Source organism: Hyla sarda, chromosome 2 (assembly GCF_029499605.1).
Source record: "Hyla sarda isolate aHylSar1 chromosome 2, aHylSar1.hap1, whole genome shotgun sequence".
In the NCBI taxonomy this organism is placed as follows: domain Eukaryota; kingdom Metazoa; phylum Chordata; class Amphibia; order Anura; family Hylidae; genus Hyla; species Hyla sarda.
In genome coordinates this window covers 96,794,991-96,815,082 of record NC_079190.1, presented here as the reverse complement: position 1 = coordinate 96,815,082, position 20,092 = coordinate 96,794,991, and the positions used below count along the sequence as shown (strand labels likewise).

General features: G+C 43.8%; 1 protein-coding gene across 3 annotated transcripts; it reads left to right on the top strand.

Annotated features, from left to right (window-relative positions):
• Positions 1 to 3,684: 3,684 nt before the first annotated feature.
• On the top strand, positions 3,685 to 19,324 carry METTL1 (methyltransferase 1, tRNA methylguanosine). 3 transcript variants are annotated; one of them, XM_056562625.1, is made up of 7 exons: positions 3,685 to 3,956; positions 4,548 to 4,714; positions 6,933 to 7,117; positions 13,217 to 13,330; positions 14,670 to 14,771; positions 16,046 to 16,106; positions 18,657 to 18,793. In XM_056562625.1, exons 1-6 carry the CDS (start codon positions 3,829 to 3,831, stop codon positions 16,088 to 16,090), a joined length of 741 nt encoding a protein of 246 aa, XP_056418600.1. In that variant the 5' UTR covers positions 3,685 to 3,828; the 3' UTR covers positions 16,091 to 16,106; positions 18,657 to 18,793. The 3 variants fall into 3 exon arrangements, 2 of the variants coding, with proteins under 2 accessions (XP_056418600.1, XP_056418599.1); XR_008889653.1 differs by having other exon boundaries at positions 3,694 to 3,956; positions 15,978 to 16,106; positions 18,657 to 18,740; XM_056562624.1 differs by lacking the exon at positions 16,046 to 16,106 and having other exon boundaries at positions 3,707 to 3,956; positions 18,657 to 19,324.
• Positions 19,325 to 20,092: the final 768 nt, after the last annotated feature.

The window sequence follows — 20,092 nt, the reverse complement described above, 5'->3', positions numbered from 1 at the left end:
TCAGGTGTGCAAAAAATGCTCTGGTCCTTAAAGGAGTGTCCAGTGGTGATTCAGTGGTGAGCAACTTATCCCCTATCCTAAGGATAGGGGATAAGTTGCAGATCGCGGGGGGTCCGACCGTTGGGGCCCCCCGAGATCTCCTGTATGGAGCCCCGACAGCCGGCGGGAAGGGGGCGTGTCGACCTCCGCACGAGGCGGCGGCCGACACGCCCCCTCAATACAACTCTATGGCAGAGCCGAAGCGCTGCCTTCGGCAATCTCCGGCTCTGCCATAGAGATGTATTGAGGGGGCGTGTCGGCCGCCGCTTCGTGCGGGGGTCGACACCCGCTATCTCGGCGGAGAGCCGGGGCCCTGTACAGAGAGATCGCAGGGGGCCCCAGCGGTCGGACCCCCTGCGATCTCAAACTTATCCCCTATCCTTAGGATAGGGGATAAGTTTTTCACCACTGGACTACCCCTTTAAAGGAGAACTCCGGAATATAAAAATTGTCCCCCATACTGCTGGCAGTAAAAAAATAAAGATGTACTTACCTTCCTAACCGTCTCCGGTCTCCGCCATGATCCTCTTCCTGGTTGCCGGTGGTCGGAGAGTCTTACTGCGCTCAGCCAATCACCGGCCGCAGTGAAGTCCTGACTCGGTTGGCGATAGGCTGAGCGGCAGTGTGACGTTTTCGGCCCCGGGAGAAGGTGCCGATGTAGTGAAGAATTGTATGTCTTGAAGCGTTCTCACACTGCCGCTCAGCCTATCGCCTGCCGAGTCGGACTTCGCTGTGGCTGGTGATTGGCTGAGCGCAGTATGACTCATCCGACCACCGGCAACCAGGAAGAGGATCACGGCGGAGACCGGAGACAGTTACCGAAGGCACCGGGGGAGCGGAGGATGGTATGTTCATCTTTATTTTTTTACTGCCGGCAGTATGGGGGACAATTTTTATGCCTATTTGCTGCTGCATATTTTCCTACCCATTGAAGTCAATGGGTAGCAAAATCAAAATGCTACCTATTGACTTCAAGGGGTAGGAAAATACAAAGCAGCATATATGCAGCAAAATACGGCACAAGTGACCCTACCCTAAGGGTATGTTCACACTACAATTCAGCCTGGCAGCCGGCGGTAGCGGTAGGACCACCATTGATGGCTATGCAGTGCTCGCGTACTTCCGTGCAAAGAATGAACATGTTCATTCTCTGTGCGGAACAATTTCAGTGGCGGAATTGTCCGCTGCTGAAATTCCACAGTGTGAACGGGTCTCGCGGAGACCCATTCACACTAATGTTAAGTTCACACCGCGGATTTCCGCTCATGGAATTCCGCCCGCGGAATTCCGCGGGGAATTCCGTAGTGTGAACATACCCTAAGGCTAGGTTCACACTACGGAATTTTCGCCTGCAATTCCGCTTTGAAATTGCAGGCAGAAATTCCGCTTACTAAAATGTATAGTGTAGTGAATGGGTTTCCGTGAATTTGTGAAGTGGAATTTGTGAACGGAAAATCTGCTTGAAAATTTCCGCCTGAAGAATGGCTTTACTCATTCTTCAGGCCGAAATACTCGCGGAACACATTGCAGTCTGTTGAAGACTGTCAGTTGGCGCTGGCCGCACTCGGAATCTCCGGGCGGAAATTTTCTGCCCGGAGATTCCGCAGTGTGAACCTAGCCTAAGAAGGTCGAGTTTACACGGCAGAATGTCCGCATGGAAACTCTCCACGCTATAGGACTGCATGGGAATGTGTTGTCTCATAGATGGCAATGCATTCCGTGAAAAGTCCACAGACAGAATAGACATGGCCATTCTTCCTGTGGACACCAGAATTGGAATTTCCGTGTCAGAAACATGGAGTGGAAATTTCGCCGTGTGCACTATTGAAATCAATGGGACTCTGCTGAGAAATTCCAAGGCGTAATTCCGCACGCAAATTCTGACAGGTGAACATAGCTTAAATGAGATAAAGGGTGCGTTCATATGTACAGGATCTTCTGCATATTTTTGCTGCATATTTTGTGCAGTTGATATTGTTACCCATTGACTTCAAGTGTGTGTAACTGTGAACGTACCCTTAGGTGCATATTTTTGCTGCAGATCTGCCGCAGATTTTGCTGCCCATTGAGTTCAATGGGGAGCAAAATCTGTTACAGCAAATCCTCAGCAAAAAATATGCACGTGTGACCGTACCCTTAGGGCTGTGGATCGGTCAACGATGGACCCATACAGTGTGCCTAAGATGTGCCTGCTCGGAGCAGCAATCTGCCGCTACTAGCAGACACACTGTGATGTGTGAGGCACCACGCGCATGCGCAGTATACTCGCACATATCGCGGCTGCTCTCGGCCTAGCTCAGGGAGCAGGGGGAGCGGCCGCAATGTGTTGCCGCTCCGAGCAGGCACATCTGGAGGCACACTTTAGAGGTCCATCGTCAGTGGATCCGCAGCGTAAAATATGCTGTGAATACGCCCGTGTGAACGAGCCCTAAGGCTATATTTGTAAAAACACATCCGGATGCTATCTAAAAGTCAATAGGAAATGTTGAAACACCATACACAGTTGCCCTTTTTTACTTTGGCGTTTTGTTCACTCTTCATTAGGGTTTTTCGGCTCAGGAGCAATTTTCCAAGGCTAAGTTTCCAGTGTTTTTTTTAATCTTTTGCAAAAACACACAAACACCCCAGAAATGCCGCACATCATTTTGATTTGTGAACAAACATCACAGCAAGATGTTAGCTGAAAGTCCATAGGGATTTATGAAACGCCAAAACCACTTGGCATTTTTTCTTTTGCCATTTTCTTTTACTTATCTTTGACGTTTTTCTGCGGTTTTTGGCTCAATGGCAGTTTTCCATATTGATGAGACAATGTTTTTTTTTTGGACAAAATATTGGCATTTCTTTCCCATAAGAGTCTATGGGAAAATAAAATCCCCATGGAAAACACCATGTGGGTTTAGCACTGGGATTTTTTCCCCTCAATTCTTCAATAGAAATCCTCGATTTACATAATGAAAGATTCACATGACTTCTCATAATAAAAACGCCACAAAAACTGCATTTTGCAACATAACAGGGCATTTTTTTGTGACCTTTTTTGGGATAAAAAAAATGCCAAGAAAAACATAATGTGGGTTTAATATTGGTGTCCCTCCCCCCCAACCCCACAAGGCAATTTCATGACTTGTAATGTCATAAATGCACAGTGGAAAGAACGCGAAAGGAAAAAAAATAAAAATAAAGACTAAAACCCACTATTTAAAAAAAATCTAATAAAAAAATAAAAAACGCTACAAAAACTCCCAATTGAGAGGTCAGTTTTTTAAGGAGGCTTTCTTTTTTTTGTTCAGGTAAAAAGAAAAACAACAAAAAAAAACCTCACCAAAAAAAAGTTGTGTGGAAATGTAGCCTAAAAGAAAAATTGTATTGGTTGCCCATAGCAACCGATCACAGCGCAGATTCACTTTTCAAATTCAGAATACGATATGAAAGCTGCTTTGTGACCGGTTGCTACGGACAACCAAGACCACCTTCGTTTAGACATTTTTTTTTATACATATCACCTTATACTTTTTAAACTTTTATTTTATTTTTTTAAGCATAAACCTATGTTAAGGTCTTTTACCCAGTTCATGCACTCTTAGCCTTTAGTTGGAATGAACCATATTTTGCTTCTTGTCGTCCTGAGGGCGCCAGCCTCAAAGATGGCCGCACCGGGACACTTGCTCTTGCTTTAGGTCACGTGGTTAGGCTGACGTCACCTGTGCGCCGGGACGGGCAGGGAAGTGAGCGCTGGCAGCACGTTGCCGCTGTGTAGAAGGCAGAGGGAGAGTGACAGGCAGCGCTATGTCCGAGACCCAAGTGCAACCATGCTCCACCGCCACAGAGCCCGGGCACACCGTCACCCTGCCCCAGAAACGCTACTACCGCCAGAGGGCGCACTCCAACCCCATGGCTGATCACACCTTCCAGTAGTAAGTGCACTGGAGGGGATGTATACACGTGTCTGTGTGTGTAACCCTATAGCCCTGAATCATATACACTAGTGTTTTCCAAGCAGCGTGCCTCCAGCTGTTGAAAAACTACAACTTCCAGCATGCCTGGACAGCCTTCGGCTGTCCAGGCATGCTGGGAGTTGTAGTTTTGCAACAGCTGGAGGCGCACTGCTTGTTAAAATGCTGTTATACAGCTATATTGTCACCTGTCATTATGAGAAACTGTGTCGGAGGCCTCCTTTACAGGCAACCTCTATAAAGGGCTATTCCAGGCTTATCCATTTGATAGGTCTAATAATTGCTGGGACCCCCACCAATCCCCCAAATGTATAACACCACAGACAGCTGATGGAAGGGTGAAACAGATAATTCCTAAGAGTGGGATCAGATGGAGTTATTTTGAGCAATAGCTGTCTGTATAATACAGTGGTTTCCAAACTGTGGCCCTCCAGATGTTGCAGAACTACAACTCCCAGCATGCCTGGACAGCCACAGTTTGGAGACCACTGATCTGAATAGCCCATGTCCTCCAGACAACAATACTCATCCAATTTTTATGTTCTTTTCCAGCCCTGTCAGACCAGAAGAAATGGACTGGGCGCAGTATTATCCGGAGTATTTTAAGCCTTTATCGCTGGATAGTTCTCATGACGACATGAAGGACATGACTGAGTCGAAGGAGCCAGAACATAAAGTTGAGTTTGCGGACATTGGCTGTGGATATGGCGGTTTGCTTGGTGCGAATACAATTTACTTACTTTTACCATTGTTTTAATTTCCTAAAGGGGATGTCTGACTCATTTAATGGGTACCTCTAATGACAGTCCTGGGTCAAGGATTTCTGTTTATATTTCCCAGAAACTTCGGATCCCATGACTCGTGCGCTCTGGGGACAGATTTTCCGGAAGCCCTTTAGACCTGTATGGGACGTCCAACCTCTCTGTCCTGTCCAGTCCTCCCCAGTCCAGCTCTGTTTAAAGGAGCACTCCAGGATAAGAAAACTTACTCCCTGTCCTAAGGATAGGGGATAAGTTTCAGATCGTGGGGGGGGGGGGATAAGTTTCAGATCGTGGGGGGGGGGGGGGGGGGGGGATAAGTTTCAGATCTTCCGTACGGGGCCCTTGGCTCTTTCCCAAAATAGCGCGTTTTGACCACTGCATGACACGCTGGCCGACATGCCCTCTTAATACATTGCTATGACAGAGGTGGAGACTGCCGAATGCAGCGCTTTGGCTATCACATAGAGATGTTTTGAGGGGGCGTGTCGGCTGCTGCTTAATGCGGTGGTCAGACACGTCATGGCCTGGCCGCCATCATGATAGTTTTCTACCTTGATATTGCTCTGTATTTTCTTCTCAGTCTGTCAGATTCACAGACTGGAAAGGGGCGTTCCCCAGCAGGCGTGACATTATCTGAAGCCATACAGGGGAGAACTTCCTCCCTCACTCTGCTACACACAGCCCAAAGCAGTTCAGTGTGTGAGATGAGCTATGATATGCTAAGGCTGCACAAATCTGTTTAACTTCCTGGCACCAGTTGATTAAAAAAAAAAAAAGTTTTCCACCAGAGTACCCTTTTAACGAGTGCCCATTTAAACTAAAAATCCCACACTTGTGCAACAAATATGTTCAACACTTAGAAATTTACCCCATGTTCACCTAACTTTAGCATTGTACATATAGACTTACAGATTATGTCAACACAATCGATAATTAATCGATTCCGGCCTCCGCCCAAAAGAAATGGATAGGTCATCAGGAGGATAACCATGAAAAATTCCTTTTAAGCCAGAGCCATAAAATAATTTCATGGAGTATTTTTATGTGGCCATTATAAAGCAAAATAAAAGCAGAAAAGCAATTTTTCTTGTATGAATAAATGACAGTAAACCCCATTTATACACACACAAAAAAAAAAATGTTATGTTATGGGTGCCAGATCCGGCTGGGGGAGGGGCATACCGGGCGCTCCTGTACCCCAGCCAGACCAGCACTGAAATCCATTTACTTTAATGAGCCGTCCGGAGTCAAACGGTGACTCCGGTCGGCTCATTTTTGGCCCGTATGCGGTTGCCTGACCAGACCTAAAACTGAAGTATAATACGGTTTTAGGTCCGGTCACAAAACCGGATACAGGTCAAAAATGAGCCGACCGCAGTCACTGTTTGACTCCGGTCAGCTCATTAAAGTAAATGGATTTCAGCGCTGGTCCGGCTGGGGTACGGGAGCGCCTGGTTTGCCCTTCCCCCAGCCGGATCCGGCACCCGTAACATAAAAACTAGGTGTGAATGCAGCCTAAGGCTTCTTTCACACTGCTGTTATGTCCCGACTCTACACCGGCTGTTGTAAAACAGTGCACGCAGCTACACTCCTCTAAAACAACGCACCCTGTTAGAACCAATGGGATCTGGTGGTGCCTGTTGTGACCCGTCTCAATATTGGCTGTTAAAGGCACAAAAAAAAAAAAAATTTTTTTTTTTTTTATTAAAAGAGCCGTGTGAAAGTAGCCTAACTTCTAAGATGTCCAACTGGGTTTAGAGGGGTATACTGGTAATAACAAGTTTTAACTTATCCTTTGGTTAGGTAATATTTTTTTATTATTGGCATACCCCTTTACACCCAACCCAATAGGTGAATGCCTTTTTAGACCAAGTTGTAGTAAATGCATCCAAAATCTGCTTTGACCTGATGTTTTACCTGAAAAGACTTGGTTTTTACTTTGACGCTCGGTAGTTTTACAGATAAAACCCAGTTTACACAGAATACTGAGCGAACATTAAGAATCAGTCTGAAAACCTTGTTCTTTTCTAGTAAAACAGCAGGTTGATAGTTTTTTTTCCAGCTGTATATGAACTCTCCCTAAAGCAGGTTTTATAAGCGGGGTCTACCTGTCTCTGATCTGAATAATAGCTACATCACTAAACAGTGGATCTGTATCTCTTGATTTGATTTTCAGTTGAGTTGTCCCCTATGTTTCCAAATACGTTGATGCTTGGACTAGAGATACGTGTCAAAGTATCAGACTATGTGCAAGACAGGATCAAGTCCTTAAGAGCATGCCACCATGGCCAGTACCAGAATGTTGCCTGCATCAGGAGTAATGCCATGAAATACCTCCCCAATTTCTTCAAGAAAGCACAGGTAACGTCTAAGCTTCAATGTATAGTGGTTACACCAGGTAACTGCAACGGAGTTCCCTTTGAAGTGAATGGGAGCTGGGCTGTAGTTTGCAGGTGCCACCACTACACATTTACTGCATAGTGCGGGGCGCCAATCAGTAAGTGATGGCTCATCCTGCGGATATGTCATCAATTATAAAGTCCTGGAAAACCCCTTCAAATGGGTTATCGTGTGGAATTAGTTAATTCCTTATTGTCCACAGGCTGCATGTAAAAATAACAAACAAACTAACTTACCTTCCGCCGCTCCCTTGTAGCTCCGGTATCGTGGAGCTCCATCCCTGGCCAGTGACTGCTTTTCCCCTAACTACAGAGCATATCGTCTACAGCTGGGGCAACTGGGAGTGGCAGAAGGTAAGTTAAAGTGTTTGTTATTTTTGTATGCAGCCTGAGGACTATAAGAAATTAACAAATTCTACTGGATAGCCCCTTTACAGACTACCTATCATGATGGTACAGCGACAGGATATGTTTAAAAATCCCCAGGCAATCTTGTAGCCCGAGACTTGCCCTGATTGATCAGGCAACGTAATTCCAAAAGTCCCATATGATATGATAGAGACTTTTAAATACATAAAGGGAATCAACACAGTGAAGGAGGAGAGAAGATTTAAAAGAAGAAAAACTACCACAAGAGGACATAGTTTTAAATTAGAGGGGCAAAGGTTTATGCAGTAATATCAGGAAGTATTACTTTACTGAGAGAGTAGTGGATGCATGGAATAGACTTCCTGCAGAAGTGGTAGCTGCAAATACAGAGAAGGAGTTTAACCCCTTGGGGACGGAGCCCATTATGACCCTAAGAACGGGAGCATTTTTTGCACATCTGACCAGTCACTTTAAGCATTAATAACTCTGGGATGCTTTTACTTATAAATTTGATTCCGAGATAGTTTTTTCATGACATATTCTACTTTATGGTTGTGGTAAATTTTCATCTATACTTGCATCATTTCTTGGTGAAAAAATCAAAAATTTTATGAAAAATTTGAAAATATTGAATTTTTCTAACTTTAAAGCTCCTTGCTTGTAAAGAAAATAGACATTCCAAATAAATTATATATTGATTCACATACACAACATGTCTACTTTATGTTGACATGTTTTTACTTTTGGAAGAGATCAGAGGGCTTCAAAGTTCAGCAGCAATTTTCCAATTTCTCACAAAATTTTCAAATTCCGAATTTTTCAGGGACCAGTTCAGTTTTGAAGTGGATTTGAAGGGCCTTCAAATTATAAATACCCCACAAATGACCCAATTATAAAAACTGCACCCCTCAAAGTATCCAAAATGACATTCAGTAAGTTTGTTAACCCTTTAGGTGTTTCACAGGAACAGCAGCAAAGTGAAGGAGAAAATTCAAAATCTTCATTTTTTACAGTCGCATGTTCTTGTAGACCCAGTTTTTGAATTTTTACAAGTGGTAATAGGAGAAAAAGCCCCCCAAAATTTGTAACCCAATTTCTCTTGAGTAATGAGCAATTTCTCATGTGTATGTCAACTGTTCGGCGGGCTCAGAAGGGAAGGAGCAACAATGGGATTTTGGAGAGTGAATTTTGCTGAAATGGTTTTTGGGGGGCATGTCACATTTAGAAAGCCCCTTTGATGCCAGAACAGCAGAAAACCCCACATGGCGCGTAACAAGGGGTCCAGTGAGCCTTAACCCCCCGCAGGTGTTTGACGACTTTTCGTTCGAATCGGATGTGTAAATTAAAAAAACACTAAAGTGCAGTGTTCCCCCAAATTTACCATTTTTACAAAGGGTAATGGGGGGAAAATGCCCCCAAAATTTGTAACCCCATCTCTTCTGAGTATGGAAATACCCCATGTTAGGGCGTAAAATGCTCTACAATGCTCAGAAGAGAAGGAGCGCCATTGAGCTTTTGGAAAGATAATTCGTTTGGAATGGTAGTCAGGGGCCATGTGCGTTTACAAAGCCCCCAGTGGTGCCAGAACAGTGGACCCCCCCCCCACATGTGACCCCATTTTGGAAACTAAACCCCTCACAGAATTTAATAAGGGGTGCAGTGAGTATTTACACCCCACTGGCGGTTGACAGATCTTTGGAACAGTGGGCTGTGCAAATGAAAAATTACTTTTTTCATTTTCACGGACCACTGTTCCAAAAATCTGTCAGACACCTGTGGGGCGTAAATGCTCACTGTACCCCTTATTAAATTACATGAGGGGTGTAGTTTCCAAAATGGGGTCACATGTGGGGGGGTCCATTGTTCTGGCACTATGGGGGCTTTATAAACACACGTGGCCTTCAATTCCGGACAAGTTTTCTCTTCAAAATCCCAATGGTGCTCCTTCTCTTCTGAGCATTGTAGTACGCCATCAGAGCACTTTACATCCACATATGGGGTATTTTCTTACTCAGAAGAAATGGGGTTACAAATTATGGTGGGCTTTTTTTCCTGTTTTCCCTTGTGAAAATGAAAAATCTAGGGTAACACCAGCATTTTAGTGAAACATTTTTTTGTTTTTTTTTTCCATTTTCCCATCCAAATTTAATGAAAATTCGTCAAACACTTGTGGGGTGTTAAGGCTCACTATACCCCTTGTCATGTTCTGTGAGGGGTGTAGTTTCCAAAATGGGGTCACATGTGGGTATTTATGTTTTTGGGTTTATGTCAGAACCGCTGTAAAATCAGCCACCCCTGTGCAAATCACCAATTTAGGCCTCAAATGTACATAGTGCACTCTCACTCCTGAGCCTTGTTGGGCGCCCGCAGAGCATTTTACGCCCACATATGGAGTATTTCCATACTCAGGAGAAATTGCGTTACAAATTTTGGGGGTCTTTTTTTTTTCTTTTACTGCTTGTGAAAATAAAAAGTATGGGGCAACACCAGCATGTTAGTGTAAATGTTTTTATTTTTTTCAACTAACAAGCTGGTGTAGCCCCCAACTTTTCCTTTTCATAAGCAGTAAAAGGAGAAAAAGACCTCAAAATTTGTAGTGCAATTTCTCCCGAGTACGGAAATTCCCCATATGTGGCCCTAAACTGTTTTCTTGAAATACGACAGGGCTCCGAAGTAAGAGAGCTCCATACGCATGTGAGGACTAAATTAGGGATTGCATAGGGGTATTCTACGCCAGTGATTCCCAAACAGGGTGCCTCCAGCTGTTGCTAAACTACCAGCATGCCTGGACAGTCAGTGGCTGTCCGGAAATGCTGGGAGTTTTGCAACAGCTGGAGGCTCCGTTTTGGAAACACTGCCATACAATATGTTTTTCATTTTTATTGGGGGGGACAGTGTAAGGGGGTGTATATGTTGTGTTTTACACTTTATTATGTGTTAGTGTAGTGTAGTGTTTTTAGGGTACATTCGCACTGACGGGTTACAGTGAGTTTCCCGCTAGGAGTTTGCGCTGCGGCGAACCAGTGTTTCTCCAGCTGTTGCAAAACTACAACTCCCAGCATGTACTGATAGCTGAAGGCCATGCTGGTAAATGTAGTTATGCAACAGCTGGAGGTGCGCAACTACAACTCCCAGCATGCCGAGACAGCTGTTTGCTGTGTGGGCATGCTGGGATTTGCAACATCTGGAGGGCTACAGTTTAGAGTCCACTGCACAGTGATCTCCAAACTGTGGCCCTCCAGATGTTGCAAAACTACAAATCTCAGCATGCACAGACAGCAAACTGCTGTGTGGGCATGCTAGGAGTTGGAGTTTTGCAAGATCTAGAGGGCTACAATTTGGAGATCACTGTGCAGTGGTCTCTAAAGTGTAGACCTCCAGCTGTTGCAAAACTACAACTCCCAGCATGCCCAAAAAGCTGTCTGGGCATGCTGGGAGTTGTAGTTTTGCAACATCTGGAGGGCTACACTTTAGAGACCACTGTGTAATGGTCTCAAACTGTAGCCCTCCAGATGTTGCTAGGCAACTCACTGGCTTCCGTAGGATCCAGGGAGCCAGCCGCACGACATCGCCGCCCGCCGATCACCATCGCCCGCAGCCTCCGCAGATCGGTAAGTGGCCTTCAGCGCCGGTCCCTGTCGGTTTCTCCATCCTGCCCTGTCTATTGTGGGTGGGCAGAACGGGGAAACCGAAAGTAACATCCCCCCCCCCCGCCCCAATATGCTATTAGTCGTCGCATCTATACGACCAATAGCAGGGATAGGAGGGGTGGCACCCCTGCCACCTCACTTCTATCCCTTCAGGGGGATCGTAGGTGTCTTATACAACCGCGATCACCCTTATATACCGGGTCACCATAGACCCGTATGACCCGGAATTGGCGCAAATCGCAAGTGTGAATTCACTTGCGATTTGCGCCGATCGCCGACATGGGGGGGGGTCTGATGACCCCCCTGGGCATTTGCGCGGGGTGCCTGCTGATCGATATCAGCATTCACCCTGGTCCGGTCCCTGCCCGGCGTGCGGCGGGGACGGAAATTCTGCCGACACATTCTATGTTTCTATTAAAGTCTATAGGACTGCCTCAAATATATCTCCTGATCACCTTAGTCTTGGGTCAAGGCTCGGGCTACGAGATTTCCCAGGAGTTTTAAGCAAATCCTACCATCATGACTGGTACTGTGTCCCAGACCAGTAGCACCTTTGCTACTTGAACTCTGTTCAGGAGGTTGGAGTCCTCCAAAGTGCTTGTCTCTATTAGAGGTCTGAGTCCAAATATAATTTTGATATAAAAATGTATTTTATGTTGTTTCAGTGTTATCAGCATGCTGTCACTTTAACTGCTGTTAACTGTTTATAACTCTAAGAGCTGGTGAATAGCCACGTGTCTCCAGCAGCCAATCAGGGAAGACATCCTATCTCTCTGGGATAGGGAAGAAAATCCCAACTATCAGTCACATGTTATCTGCAGCCAATCAGAGAAGCCATTCTTGTTGCCGCCCTAACCCTCTGGGATAGGGAAGAAATCCTAAGAGTCAGTGTAGAGTCTGGCTCTGAACAGTAGAAATGCTACAGCTCCTGTGTCAAATTTCACAAGATCTCAGTGCAATGGGATCGCTCCGCCCTCTTGTTTACCCAAACTTAAACATAGCTTTTATTAGATATTTATTAAGAAATACTAGCACAAAAACTCTTTTAAAATACCTGCATCGCCAGAGTATAAATATAAATGTGTGCCATAGGGCTGAATAGTGTATACCTCAATGGTGCTAATAACTGTACACTGTATTGTACAACCCCACCTCTTCTATTGTCTTAGCAAACTGGTAGTTGCAGTCCACCAACCTGCTTAAGGGTAGGGTCACACGTCTCAGATCCGCAGCGTATTTTATGCTGCAGAGCCGCCGGTGACCCGATCCATTTTATGCCTCCAGCTGTTGCCACCCCCATTCCCCCGCCTCTGGCCTGCCCGCAGCGGCAATCCGCCGCTACGAGCAGCCACACAGGGTAACGGGGGGTTCACTCAGACTTCGCGGCTGCTTTGTGATGTCTGAGTGGACTCGGCGACTTGCAGGCTCCCTGTGTGGCTGCTCGTAGCGGCAGATTGCCGTTGTGAGCAGGCCAGGGGTGGAGCGAAGCGGTAACGGGGGGTGGCAACAGCTGGAGGCACAAAATGGGTCGGGTCGCCGGTGGATCTGCAGCGTAAAATACGCTGCGGATCCATTACGTGTTACCCTACCCTACAGGGGTATTCCAGCCTTATACATCTTATCCCCTATCCAAAGGATGGGGGATAAGATGTCTGATCGCAGGGGTCTTGCCGCTGGGACCCCCGTGATCTCTGTGCAGCCTCCGGCATTTTATGCTGGGCGCTGCCACAGAGACTTTACGTCACGACCACGCCCCCTCGTGACATCACTACTACGCCCTGTCCATTCATGTTTGTGGGAGGGGGCGTGATGGCTCATACTCAACTTTGTGGTTACACAACCTTGGCGCCTCCCCACGGGTACTCCCGACTCTTTCACTCGTGATTTGCGTTCTATCAGGTTTAATCTTATCACCATGTTCAGTAATTTGATGCAGAAGCATATTTTCCCCTGCAGTTTAGGAGATTGGGGATGTGTCTGAAGTAAGGAACTTAGGTTCGGTTGTCTTTCACAGTGTTTGGAAATATGTTTCTCTCTTCCAGCTGAGTAAGATGTTCTTCCTGTTTCCGGACCCTCATTTTAAGAAGACAAAACATAAATGGAGGATTATCAGTTCCACACTGTTGGCAGAATATGCTTATGTGTTACGTGTTGGGGTAAGTAATACACATAGGACAAGGGGCTCCTAACTTTAAAACCAAAACACATCTCTCTTATTTAGGGTATGTTCACACAGGGCAGGTCCCCTGCAGCATATTACAGTATCAGCAAAGTACATGGGATATCTTGAATCTTGCCCGCATGCTGTGTAATAAAAATCCACCCAAAGGAGATTTATTAAAATTGTGCAGAGGAAAAGTTGACCAGTTGCCCATAGCAACCAATCAGATTGCTTCTATTATCCTTCAGAGGCCTTTGTAAAAATTAAAGAAGCAATCTGATTGGTTGCTATGGGCAACTGGTAAAATTTTCCTCTCCACAGGTTTTAATAAATCTTCCCAAATGGATTAATTGACCTGCGGGGCAATTAATTTATGCTATGCAAATGCTGCTTTTGTGTGAATTTTCCCAATTGCTTTCAATAGGAAAGTCATAGTCCTTACTAATTCCACAGTTATGGATTTTGCGGCAAAAACAGTGCAGATAACGCTGCAAAATCAGCAGCACAGACTTTAAATTCTTTTTTTTTATCCTACAACATTAATGGAGATATCTGGAATAGAAATACAGAGCTAATTTTGTACAAAAACAGCACCTGTCCTCAGGTTATGTGTGGTATTACGACATGGCTCTTTTCACACCAATGGAACTGAGCTGTGTAGAGGAAAAATCACTCCTGTCCTCAGGGTTGTCTGTGGTATTGCAGCTCAGTTCCATTAAAAGGAATGGAGCCAAGTTGTAATACCATACACAACCTGCGAACATGTGTGGTGCCATTTCTGGAAGAAATGAGCTTTGCTTTTCTGTTCCTGGATTTCCCCCTTTAATGTTTTAATCTGTAATCCTTCCCTGTTTAGTTGTTCAGTTCCAGTTACTGATATCCCTCATCCCACTCAGTTTTTCGGGGGGTTTCCTTCTTCAGAACTGCTTGCTGACTGAGGCATGACACTACAGTTTTCTGTGTAGTAAATGTCACCTTCCCTATGTGATTTAGCTACTTTCTGTTTTTACAAGCACTTCTCCCTTTCCATTAGAAGACCTTTTTTGCAATGAATTTAAGATGAAACTATTAATTTGATTATTTCTTTTTTTAATGGTAGTTTCAGTTTTTAGTTTTTTTGGGGAAAGTCAGCAGTGTTTGGGGATTTTCTACTCCAGATGATAATTGGGTATGACTCTGATGTGGTAACATGTGGCTAGGTTTGTGCTTACTACAGACATTACTACATCCAGTAACTAGACGTTGTATCACAAGTTCAGGTGGAATAAAGGAAATGCTTTAAGTGACGCGTTTTGGTTATGAGTCATAATATCCTGGTTGGGTGTGTTTTGCAGGGGCTGGTGTATACAATCACAGATGTGGAAGACGTTCACGAATGGATGGTGACCCACTTCACAGAACATCCTCTATTTGAGAGGGTTTCAAAAGAACAACTAGTAAGATGACCTCATGTAATTAAATGTTTGCTTTTTATGCACTTACATCATTTATACACATCACTTGTGTTTCTACTACTTTTATTTTATAGATAAAAAGTAAATAGCAGGGAGATTTTGTTAGTCTGTTTTAAGCCCCATTCCCACTGGAAAATGGTATTACAATAAAAAAAAAAAAAAAAAAAACTCAAAACTACTACAAAGTATTAAAGGGGTAGTCTACAGGATAGGGGATAAGTGTCTGATCGCGGGGGTCCAACCACTGGGTCACGGTCTATTTAACGGTCCTTTTTGCACTCCGGCCTCCACCTTTCTGAACGAGTGCATGTCTGACGGCCTGTTCAGTCAAGAACATCGCTGGGCCTTCACTTGGCTCTTGTCCATGTAGATGGGGGACTGTAACACGACGAGGACAGTTAAGTAGACCGAGATCCAGTGGTTGGACCCCCTCGCGATCAGACACTTATTCCTATGCTGTCAATAGAGGATAAGTTCAGTTCTCCAGAATGCCCCTTTAAAGTGTACCTGTCGCCAACAAAAACTTTTGATATAATGTAGATAATGGGGGCGATCTATCAAAACCTGTGCAGAGGAATAGTTGCCCATAGCAACCAATCAGATCGCTTCTTTCATTTTTAACAAGGCCTCTGCAAAATGAAACAAGCGATCTGATTGGTTGCTATGGGCAACTGGGCAACTTTTCCTCTGCATAGGTTTTGATAAATATCCCCCAATACCATTATATGTATATTTGTAATATACATTGATTAAAAAATGTGTATATTTTTGGGTGAAAAAATGCTGTTCCTACAGCTATTGCCTGTATGTCTCTCTCAGGAGACCAAATACAGGAAGTAAAGGCAAGTGAAGCAGGGATCTGTGCAGGCTCTTGGCTTGTCAATCATCCTGCTGTGTGAGCCAGGGGCGTAGAGCCTCAGTGCACAGAACCCTGCTTGTCCACCCTCACTTCCTGTATTTGGACGCACAAACAATAGCTGTAGGGACAAAAATATACACATTTTTTTAAACCACTGTATATTACAAATATACATAAAATGGTATTATCTACATTATATAAAAAGTTTTTGTTAACAGGTACACTTTAACGACAGCACCTGTTTAGTGGAAATGTGTTATGAGAAAATGACCGGTTTGAATCAGTTTAAAAAAAAAAAAAATCATTTTTTTCTTATCTATTTTTTACAGTATTCCTGAGATTTTGCAGTTTTAATTCTGACCACAAAAACTAAGCTTAGATTTCCTGTTCTAAACAGATCACTATTCAGTCCTTCTTATCATCACAGACAAGAGTACAGTGAAATGGAAAATACTACAGTAAGCCATACTAAAGCATTGGATTGTGGAACATCTACAATCCTATGTATTGCAAGATGAAAAAACATGAGTTTACTTCAGCGAGATCATGTCAAACTAATCCTATTTGATTGAGTGACTAAAATAATAGATGGAGGAGGTTAATAGACTTCGCTTATCCAGATTTTAGTAAGGTTTTTGACACTGTCCCACATAGAAGACTTCAATATCAATAAAATACAGTCATTGAGCTTGGACTCCCATAATGTTGAGTGGATTAGGCAGTGGCTGAGGGACAGACAACAGAGGGTTGTAGTCAATGGAGAACATTCAGAGCAAGGCCGTCAGGGGTCTGTACTGGGACCCATTTTGTTTAATATCTTTATCAGTGATATTGCAGAAGGTCTCGATGGTAAGATATTGGTCTTTTTTGCTGATGACACAAAGATTTGTAACAGAGTTCATGTTCCTGAAGGGATACGTCAAATGGAAAAGGATTTAGGTAAATTAGAAGAATGGTCAGGACTCTGGACACTAAACTTTAATGTGGATAAATGCAAGAAAATGCACCTGGGATGTAAAAATACAAGGGCAGATTATAGAATATTTGATAAATTCAGTATATAAGAATAGGGATTTAGGGGTCATTAATTTCAGAAGACTTGTCATAGAGCAGCAAGAAGTGCTAACAATGCTTGAGTTTATAGGGAGAGGTAGTTTTAGTAGAGAGGGAAGTGCTCATTGGGTGTATAGGGAGAGGTATAAGCAGTAGAGAGGGAAGTGCTCATGCCACTGTACAGAACACTGGTGAGGCCTCCCTTGGAGTATTGTGCGCAGTACTGGAGACCGTACCTCCAAAAGGATATAGATACTCTAGAGAGAGTTCAGAAAATATACTAAAGTAGTCCATGGATTGCAGGATAAAACTTACCAGGAAAGGTTAAAGGACCTTAACATGTATAGCTTGGAAGAAAGAGGAGACAAGAGAGAAACTTTTAAAAACATAAAGGGAATCAACACGGTAAAGGAGGAGAGGAAATATAAAAGAAAAACTACCACAAGAGGACATAGTTTTATATTAGAGGGGCAAAGGTTTCTGCAGTTATATTAGGGAGTATTACTCTACTGAGAGAGTAGTGGATGCATGGAATAGCCTTCCTGCAGAAGTGGTAGCTGCAAATACAGTGAAGGAGTTTAGGAATGCATGGGATAAGCATAAGGCTATCCTTCATATCAGAGAGGGTCTGGAACTATGCATAGTATTCTGAATATTGGGCAGACTAGATGTGGTAAATGGTTCTTATCTTCCGACACATTCTAGGTTTCTATGAAATATGACACAAGTGTATACATAACACTTCATTCATTATAGCTGATGCTTAGAGCTCAAAGTCTACTTCCCTGTAGAATGACCTCCATTTTGGTATTGATCTGACTTTTTAATCGCTTTTTAACTTTTTTTCTGGGATATTATAAAAATAGCAATTCTGTGGTTTGGTATTTTTTTTTTTACATTTAAGTCATTTACCGTATGGGATACATAATGTTATATTTTAATAGTTCGTACAATAACGCACGCAAATATAACTAAATATGTTTATTATTATTCTGTTTTTATATAGGAAAAGGGAGTGATTTGAACTTAACATGGAAGGGGTTAATGTGTGTCTTTTAACACTTAACACTTTCTTAGACTTCTAGGAGGAATCATTAGATTCCTCATACAGATCAATAGAGTTCTATTGAACTCCATTGATCTGTGTACTCTGCGCTAGTCCAGCCAGGTTCTATCAATGACAGAGCCACTGACACCAGGGAAGCAGAGGAAAGCCCTCCGGCTACCTCTATAGCGGATTGCCCCCTCACGATCACGCTGCGGGGGGGCATTCACATGTACCTTTAGACGCTGCTGTCAAGGGTTAATATCTAAAGGGTTAATAGCCAGCCATGGCGATCGCCGCATGCTGGCTATTAGCGGTGGCCCCCAGCTACTGAAAACAGCCGGGGGGCTGCAGAGTATGGAGCGGGCAGGAGTCGGGAGCCCACTCCATACAGACTGCTGAGTGCCGCCGCGCTTGTCAGGTCCGACCCTGCTTGCCCGGAGTCGGGCTAAGGGCGAGAAAAATTCACTTGCCTGGCGCCCGAAACTGCATGTCCCGGTCGTCGGACGATAGGAATTCCACATCCCAGAGAGTAATAGTGCGGGTAAAACAGGTTACTGTTATCCTATCCATTGCACCGTTCCCAAATTGACAGCTTCTAATATGTAAAAGAGCTTCTTGGTGCACTGGGGGCATTCCCCTGCCCCTCGGTGCACTGTTCTACCTATAACTTGGAATCTTCACAACAGATCCAAAAATGGTAACCTGCATTAGAATCGTCATCACCACACTATTTCCCTGTATTAGCAGGTTATTGCACGTAATGCTGCTATCAGTTTACCTTTAAAGCACAAATATGGCTTAATAGGGATGTTAGGCCTAGTGTTGGTGGGTACCAGTATTTGTCATTATAATTTGATATTTTGCAAACTTAGAGGCGAAACTAATCCTTCTTATGTCATGTTTTCAGGCAGATGACAACATCATTGATAAACTGGGCACATCTACTGAAGAAGGAAAGAAAGTTCAGCGAAACAAGGGACAAAATTTCCTGGCTGTATTTCGCCGTGTGGAAAACAGCACTTTCAGAAGTCAAGCTTCCTAGCTGTCATATAAGAATAGTTCATTCTTCCTCGGTGGACTAAGACTAATCTAAAGCCTGGGCTGCTGATGTGTTATCTGAAGAATTTGGTTTCAGCTTGGAGAGTGATGCATGTGTCCTTTGTAACTCTGTATATTTATATGGGGTACCAGGATCCATGCCCATTTCTGATTTTCAACATTGCAGTTTGGACATGATTGACATGCATTGATGACTTTGCAGTGACTTAAAGATTTGTAGTTTGAGGTTATCTGCAAAAAAGGGTGTTTTTTTTTTAACATATATAGTTTTTTTTTCTATTCTCATCTCCAGATATTGAAGAGGCAATTAAAGTGTGTATCACACAATGAACTTGTATTTCTGACTGTTTTAATGGGATGTAACTTGATTATTTTATTACCTATAAACATTATTGCTTATAGATGGACACGTATTATTATAGTTAAAACAATTACCTTTTACCACCTTATGAAGTTACTTTGTACATCGGGTATAAGTTTTGTTAAATGGGCACTGTCATAAAAATTTTTTTTGCTATTGCACTCCTTATGGTATGTAAAAAAATCTTTCTAATGTACTTTGTTTAACCCCTTAAATGGGCACTGTCACAAACTTTTATTTTTGATATGTTGTAGTATTTATGTACTACAACATATCTCTAATATAGTAAAAAAAAATTTTTTAATTAACAGTGTGTATTTTATGTTTGAAAACCGGCCACTAGGGGCTGCAGGCTGGCGTGACGTCACGCCTGAATTCGGACTGATGCCGGCCGGGCATCGGTCCTAATTCCTTAATTCTGCGCTCACTCCCTGTCTGTCAATCAGACAGGCGAGCGCTATGAGGAGCGATTAAAGGAGTTACCATTGTTTAGTCTTGAGAAGAGACGTTTAAGGGGGGGATATGATAAATGTATATAAGTATATTAATGGCCCATACAAAAATATGGAGAAAAACTGTTCCAGGTTAACCCCCCCCCCCCCCCCAAAGGACGAGGAGGCACTCCCTCCGTCTGGAGAAGAAAAGGTTTATTCTCAAGGGGCGACACGCCTTCTTTACCATAAGAACTGTGAACTTATGGAACAGTCTACCTCAGGAACTGGTCACAGCAGGAAAAATTAACAGCTTTAAAACAGGGTTAGATACATTCCTGGAACAAAATAACATTAATGCTTATGAAGAAATGTAAAATCCCACCCTGTCGGCCGACACGACCCTCACATAGACATGAATGGAGGGGGCGTTTCTGTGACGTCACAGCCTTAGGCTCCGAGTGTTCTGAACAAAAAGTTCAGAGCGCTGGA

What these genes read in the sequence shown, in the direction of transcription:
- METTL1 (XM_056562624.1), top strand. Translation starts at nt 3,829, where the DNA reads ATGTCCGAGACCCAAGTGCAACCATGCTCCACCGCCACAGAGCCCGGG. An exon ending in TGGATATGGCGGTTTGCTTG is followed by an intron (nt 4,715 to 6,932) that starts GTGCGAATACAA and finishes TTTGATTTTCAG; the next exon opens with TTGAGTTGTCCCCTATGTTT. An exon ending in ATTTCTTCAAGAAAGCACAG is followed by an intron (nt 7,118 to 13,216) that starts GTAACGTCTAAG and finishes TCTCTCTTCCAG; the next exon opens with CTGAGTAAGATGTTCTTCCT.